Source organism: Cebus imitator, unplaced genomic scaffold (assembly GCF_001604975.1).
Source record: "Cebus imitator isolate Cc_AM_T3 unplaced genomic scaffold, Cebus_imitator-1.0 Scaffold59, whole genome shotgun sequence".
NCBI classification, from domain to species: domain Eukaryota; kingdom Metazoa; phylum Chordata; class Mammalia; order Primates; family Cebidae; genus Cebus; species Cebus imitator.
In genome coordinates, this window is record NW_016107374.1 from 1,594,760 (window position 1) to 1,600,977 (window position 6,218).

The 6,218-nt window shown below is 50.2% G+C and overlaps 1 protein-coding gene and 1 long non-coding RNA gene across 3 annotated transcripts in view; one reads left to right on the plus strand and one right to left on the minus strand.

Annotated features, from left to right (window-relative positions):
* The window catches only part of NUP50 (nucleoporin 50), a 24,055-nt gene extending 21,921 nt beyond the window's left edge, over window positions 1–2,134 (minus strand). Inside the window, exons 1-2 of one of the 2 annotated variants that reach the window (XM_017529490.2) lie at window positions 1,746–1,883; window positions 435–511 (exon numbers count right to left, since the gene is read on the minus strand). Coding sequence is in view for 1 of the 2 variants with exons in the window: in XM_017529488.2 (XP_017384977.1) it covers window positions 1,746–1,925 (180 nt within the window). In the remaining variant the exon portion in view is untranslated. Of the gene's footprint in view, window positions 1–434; window positions 512–1,745 lie in introns of both variants that reach the window. The other variant, XM_017529488.2, reaches the window with a different exon arrangement.
* A 76-nt stretch (window positions 2,135–2,210) lies between these two features.
* Window positions 2,211–5,329, plus strand: LOC108304992. Its single transcript, XR_001825501.1, has 2 exons — window positions 2,211–2,374; window positions 4,880–5,329. It is a non-coding gene; the product is annotated as an uncharacterized LOC108304992 (long non-coding RNA).
* Window positions 5,330–6,218: the final 889 nt, after the last annotated feature.

Genomic DNA, 6,218 nt, shown 5'->3' on the forward strand with positions numbered 1-6,218 from the left:
AGTTACTCAGGAGGCTGAGGCAGGAGAATCGCTTGAACCTGGGAGGTGGAGGTTGCAGTGAGCCAAGATTGTGCCACTGCACTCCAGCCCTAGGCGACAGAGTGAGACTCGTCTAAAAAAACAACAACAACAACAAAAAACAGTGCCTGGAGCAGAGGAAGGGCTTAATGAATTATTTAAAAAAACAAGTTTAATTAGAAGCAAAGGCAATTAACTACCATCTTCCCTCCAAAACTTCAAAGTCGTAGCACTGCAGCATGGAAGAATAACTTGGATTACAAACCAGACTTTTAAAAACATTTTACCAAATCCCTATTTTATGTCAAAGCATGACACATCGGACAATACATTTTCCTTTTATGGTAGAAGTGGAAAAGAAAAAAAAAACACTCTGTAAACTACTCAGAACAAGGTTGTCACCTGGAGAGTCTTACCTCTAGCTCCTATTATAAAAAATTTAAGAGAGGCAGAAGGATGACTGAAAGCCAGGAGTTGGAAGCTTACTTGGTCTCTACAAAAATAAAGAGACATAGATTAGATGAATAAATACAAATAAAAACTTAGCCGGGCAAAGTGGCGCACATCTGTGGTCCCAGCTACTTGGAAGACTGAGGCAGGAGAAGCACCTGAGCCCAGGAGTTTGAGGCTACAGTGAGCCACCACTACACTCCGGCATGGTGACCCGAATCTCAACCAACCAATAAAAGGAAATTTAAAAAACGTTTGTGCTTGTGGGTAAAAACACACACACACCAAATCTGACATGATTGCTAGGCATCAAGCAACGTGGTAGGAGACTAGGCAAACTGGAAAAAACGTTTGTGCCTGATATAGTTATGTGGTCTCTGGCATCCGGTGCTGCTCTGCCCTTGGAGCTGAACTTGTCAACATCAGCTTAAAACGAAAACACAGATTTGGCTACACTTAATAGCGAGGTGCCTTGTTGGACGGAGAGAACAAGGGGACCAACTAAGCAGACAGAAATACCAAATCTCCAAACTGTTTCTTAATGAAATTGAGCAAAGGGGTGATCGATGACCCGGGAACGCAGTAAGAAAGTGAAGCCAGGCCAGAGAGGTAATGGGGCCAGGAGAAGAGAGACGAGGGGCGGCCAAGGAGAAGAATCGAGAGGAATCGCAAGGAAGGAAACGGAGACGACCAAGCCGGGACAGCCCTGCCAGCCCCTTACCTCCGCCGGGGCCGCAAGGGCGAGCCTCACTCGAGTCCGACGCCTGAGCCCGGGGAGGCCCGAGCCCCGTTTCACAGACAGCCCGGGCTGCGCGCCGCTGTCATCCCACCCCACCCTCCACCCGCCGCCGCCCACCCGCGCGCCCGACCCACGGCTCCCGCCCCTAGCCCTGCACCCCGCTCCCTCCCCAGGATCCCATTCTCCAGCCCCGCAAGCCCCTCCCGGGGTCCGGTCCCCCGGCCCCGCACCCTCCTCCCTAGGATCCCGGCCCTGAACCCACACACCCCTCCAAGAGGTCCCGTTCCCCGGCTCCGTATCTCTCCCCAGGGTCCCACCCCCAGCTTTGAACCCACATCCCCCTCCTCAGGTTCCGGTGCCCCAGTCCTGGACCGGCGCTCCCCTCCCGAGAGTCCCCTCCCCCAGCGTCCAGTCCCCAGCCCCGCACTCGCACTCCCCGCCACAGGCCCGAGCCCGCTCCCATCCTCCCGGCCCTAGGCTCTCAGCACCAGGCTCCCGCTCTCAGCCCCTTCCCGTCCCGCGCCAGCCGCCTTCTCACCTGCCCGGCGGCAGCCGCAGCACTACCTGGGTCTTGGGCGCGGCGAAACCCGGGGAGCGGCGGCGCTGGGTTTTGAAGCGGCTGGTGGTAGCCGGGCTGTGCGCGCTCGGCTGCTTCCGGTGCTGCACTGCGGGTCTCAGAGGACTTGGTGCTCCACAAGCCCTGAGACTCAAACACCATGTCCCCGGGGGGGGGGCCCTCACGCTGTGTTCGGCAGGGAGGCGACAGCGCCGGCTCAGCCCGAGACCGCTGGGGGAACGCCGCGGAACACGCTCCGGGCGGCCATTTTGTAACTCGAATCTACCCCCAAAAGCAATTCGAAAAAAAGGGTGGAAAGAAACGCCCGCGTTCAGCTATTGCGCAAGCGCGCCGGAGCCACCGCCGTAGCACCTCCTTCCGCCAGCCAGGCCCGTCACGCTGCGCATGCGCCCATCTCCCTGGAAACCGGCGTGGGGCGGAGCGCGCCCGTCTCGCGCATGCGCGTGTGCCGACCTTAATAGCGGCGTCGGCTGTCACCGCAGCTACTTGGGCGCTCGGCTCCAGCGGGGCCGGCAGCGCGTCTCTTAGGCTGTTCGCGCGCTAGTCGCCGCTGAGGGGCTGGCGATGCGCGAGGGGCTCCAGCTAGGAAGGTCAGTCTGCGGAACGTGGCCCAAGCTTGCGGTGTCCGCGTGTGGGAGCTTTAGGGCTGTGGAGAGGCCGCCCGCGACCCTCGTGAGTCGTGTGAGGTGCCTCTGGGGTCGCTTCATACGTCAGGCAGCCTCGCCCAGGGGGACGCGACCAGGTGTCCCTGCTGCTGGTTCGCGGCCGGGGTGGCCCCGAGGGGCTGCGTCTCCGCGCTGGGAGGGGCCGTGTGGACCGCCTGTTAAAGGACCCCCTCGTCCTTCAGCAAACGGCCGACATTTGTTTTTGCGTCAGGTGCCGTCACTTGTGTCTTTTCAGCCACTGAGATCCATTAGTTTTCAGCGCTCAGTTGTTGAGCGGGGGAACGAGCCATGTGCTTTCTGCGCTGAGGGAGTCCACAGGCTGGGCGGCCTCTGAGCGCCTTTCTCGCCAGCAGCTTGCGATCTCTCATCTCAGGCCCTGTCATTCCCAGCTGTTTGCAGTGCCTTCTCTCTTTCTGTCTCCGTCTCTCTCTCTCTCTCTCTCTCTTTTTTTTTTTTAAACAGCGGAGAGTTTTGCTTTTTCGCCCAGGCTGGAGTGTAGTGGCGCGATCTCCGCTCAAGCGATTCTCCTGCCTCAGCCTCCCGAGTAGCTGGGACTACAGGCACGCGCCACCACGCCCGGCTAATTTTTGTATTTTCAGTAGAGACAGGGTTTCACCACGTTGGCCAGGCTGGTCTCGAACTCCTGGCCTCAGGTAATCCACCCGCCTCGGCCTCCCAAAGTGCTGGGATTACAGACGTGAGCCACCGCGCCCAGCAAATGCTTTTGTTCTTGAGATATTGTTAGGTTTTAAAGGGAAGGCAAGGGTTAAAGAATGACAGGTCAGCGTGGTGGCGCATGCCTGTAATCCCAGCACTTTGGGAGGCCGAGGCGGGTGGATTACCTGAGGTCAGGAGTTCGAGACCACCCTGACCAACGTGGTGAAACCTTGTCTCTACTGAAAATACAAAAATTAGCCGGGTGTGGTGGCACATGTCTGCAGTCCCAGCTACATGGGAGGCTGAGGCAGGAGAATCACTTGAACCCGCGAGGCTGGGGTGCAGTGAGCCAGGATGGCACCATTGCACACTAGCTGGGCAATAAAGTGAGACCCCCCCCCCCAAAAAAAAAAAGAATGACACACAGGGCAGCTCAACAGCAACACAGGTATGTTGCAAAAACCTATGGAGATGGGAGATCAGCTTAATGGCAGAGCCCACTGCTGCTTACAGGCTGGGGTACTTATAGCGCGGAGAGGAATGGGCAGTATGGCTTGCTGCCTGCAGTATGTTGATAAAATTTACTATGATCAGGCAGTTTTGCCCTTGTTCCCACAGAATGTGATAGTTATGTTTCTTGGACTTTTGCCCAGCAGGGTTTGATAGGGACGTTCTTTCAACTGGGCCTTGGCCCAGCTGTGTATGATAAGAAAAGGGAGTTGGGCAGGGTATTTCTCCTGACCCAAACCTCCCTGGAATGTTTCACTTTGACCTGGGTCTGCGAAATGGCCCAGGGGGCTTAGGAAACAGTGCAGTTTGGACTAACAGATAGTGGGACATCAAAACGTTTCCTGGGTCTGTTAAGTCCTGGGTTTGTTTATTAAGCATGATTAATCTGTTCCCTTAATCTTAAACATCTTGTGACTATTAAGAATGCAGCCAGCAGGTCTCTGTCTCATTTTACTCAGCATCTATTCAAGGTGGAATTGCTCTGGTTCCAGTGCCTCCGACAGACTTGCTGCTTGATTCCTAGACTGTGACCATGTCAGAAATAGAGGCAGCTTAGGTCAAGGTAGACTTTGTTGTATTCAACATTGAATTGTAGCTTAGTTAAAATCAGAACTTTTATTCTTGCAGTAATACAATAATGTAAGGGTAAACAAAATAACACATTCACTTTTTAATTACACATTGTAGCATTGAAATAACTGATGCCTTTCTGCAAGTAAAAAAGATTTGTGCTTAGAATAGCACTGTAGCTGACTTGCTCATTACTGGATGGATTTCACTGTTAACTAAAATGACAACTTTAAACTGCTTTGACTGCTGAGAACCGAGGCACTTTGCATGCAGACATCTACCTACTTTGAATTTGGTTCCTTCCTTTTAATGAAGCTCAAGTCTCATGTTATGAAATAGTCCACCAAAGATGTTAACCACTTTTTCCCTATAATCTGCCTTTGAAAAAATCCCTTTTAATTTGCTTTACCCCTGAGAGCCAAAGGGCTTTGATGGTTGCTAGGCTGGGTCGTTGTCATCATGTTCAGTAAATAAATATCCAGACGTTGGTTTATCTACTTTACCTAATTCCAAACGAGTTCATGGTGATGTGATCCTGCCTTTCTTTCTGTTGTTAGAGGTCCATGCCAGGAGCCAACTTTCCATTAGTTGTGCCACAGTGATCAAGTCATTATTGTCTCATCATTCAAGCCCAGTTTAACCTAGTAAAGAAAATTGCAAGATAATCTTGCTGTATTCTAACTTTCATTTTAGGTAGGCTTGAACCTTCACCTGGAGTCATTCCCGTTAAGATTTACCAGAAAATGCCCAACAACAGGAAGCTTGCAGGACTACACTTTGCTCCCAATGTTAAGGAATGAAAACAGGAAATGTTCTGTTATCTGCCTGGCAGTGGAGCTTTGGAGTTAATCTCCTGGCCATGTCACTTACCAGCTTGGCAGCCTTGGACAGACTGAACTCTTTGAGCTCAGTTTCCTCATCTGTAAAGCCAGGGTATGTTATGTACCTTTATTCGGTGGTAGAGATTCAATGTGAACACTTAGGTAAAGCACACAGTATGGGCTGAATAAATGGACTGTTACTGAGATGCTATCACTTGTTTTTAAGTTCCTTGGAGCTTTCTCCCCCTAAACACCTCAAAAGATTTTCATTATTTTTTCTAATGCTAATATTTTTCTAATTCTTCCTTTAAAATATTTTACTGTTAAATATTTTGGCCTGGCATAGTGGCTCACACCTGTAATCCCAGCACTTCGGGAGGCCAACATGGACAGATCACTTGAGCCCAGGAGTTTGAGACCAGCCTAGGCAACATGCCGAAACCCCGTCTCTACAAAAACTATAAAAATTAGGTGGACATGGTGGCATGTGGTAATTCCATCTACTTGGGAGGGCTGATGTGGGAGGATTGCTTAACCCCGAGAGATTGAGTCTACAGTGAGCCATGATTGCACCACTGCACCCCAGCCTGGGCAACAGTGAGACTTGCCTCAACATAAATAAATAAAATATTTTATTTGTGAAATGGTAATTGGTTTTTTTTACTGATAAAAAATAAAATTTTCTTTCACCTCCACTGAGTCTTAAAAGAACAAAAAGAAGTGTAACTGACATTAAGAGGTTTTGGCTTCCAAACCATTGTTAATATTGAACTGAGTTCCTGTAATTCCCTCTAAAAGCAAAGAGCTGTGATGTTTTAACCAGAGCAGTTTTATTATGAGTTAATTTATGATTTCCAGTAGGCTTTTTGAAATGTTGCCCAGAAGTCAGGGACTTGTCCCCATTCATAGATTCTAGACTGAATCCTTTTCAAGATGAACACATTTGGCTCCGTAACAAAGACTTCTTAAACTGGGATTCAACTGGATTGCCTTGAGACTTTGGGCAGAGCACGTGACTTATTTTGTCCTAGACATTCCAATCCACTGGACACTCAGAAACTTTCACAACTTGTATTTTTCATATTTTTAGGCTTCAGTGCAGAAGGATTAAAACTAACGGCTAGATTTTCTGGTGCTGTTATTTATTTTTTCTTGAAGTTTTATGGTCACAAACAATAATATATAGTATGAAAAAAAACTATGTATTCAAA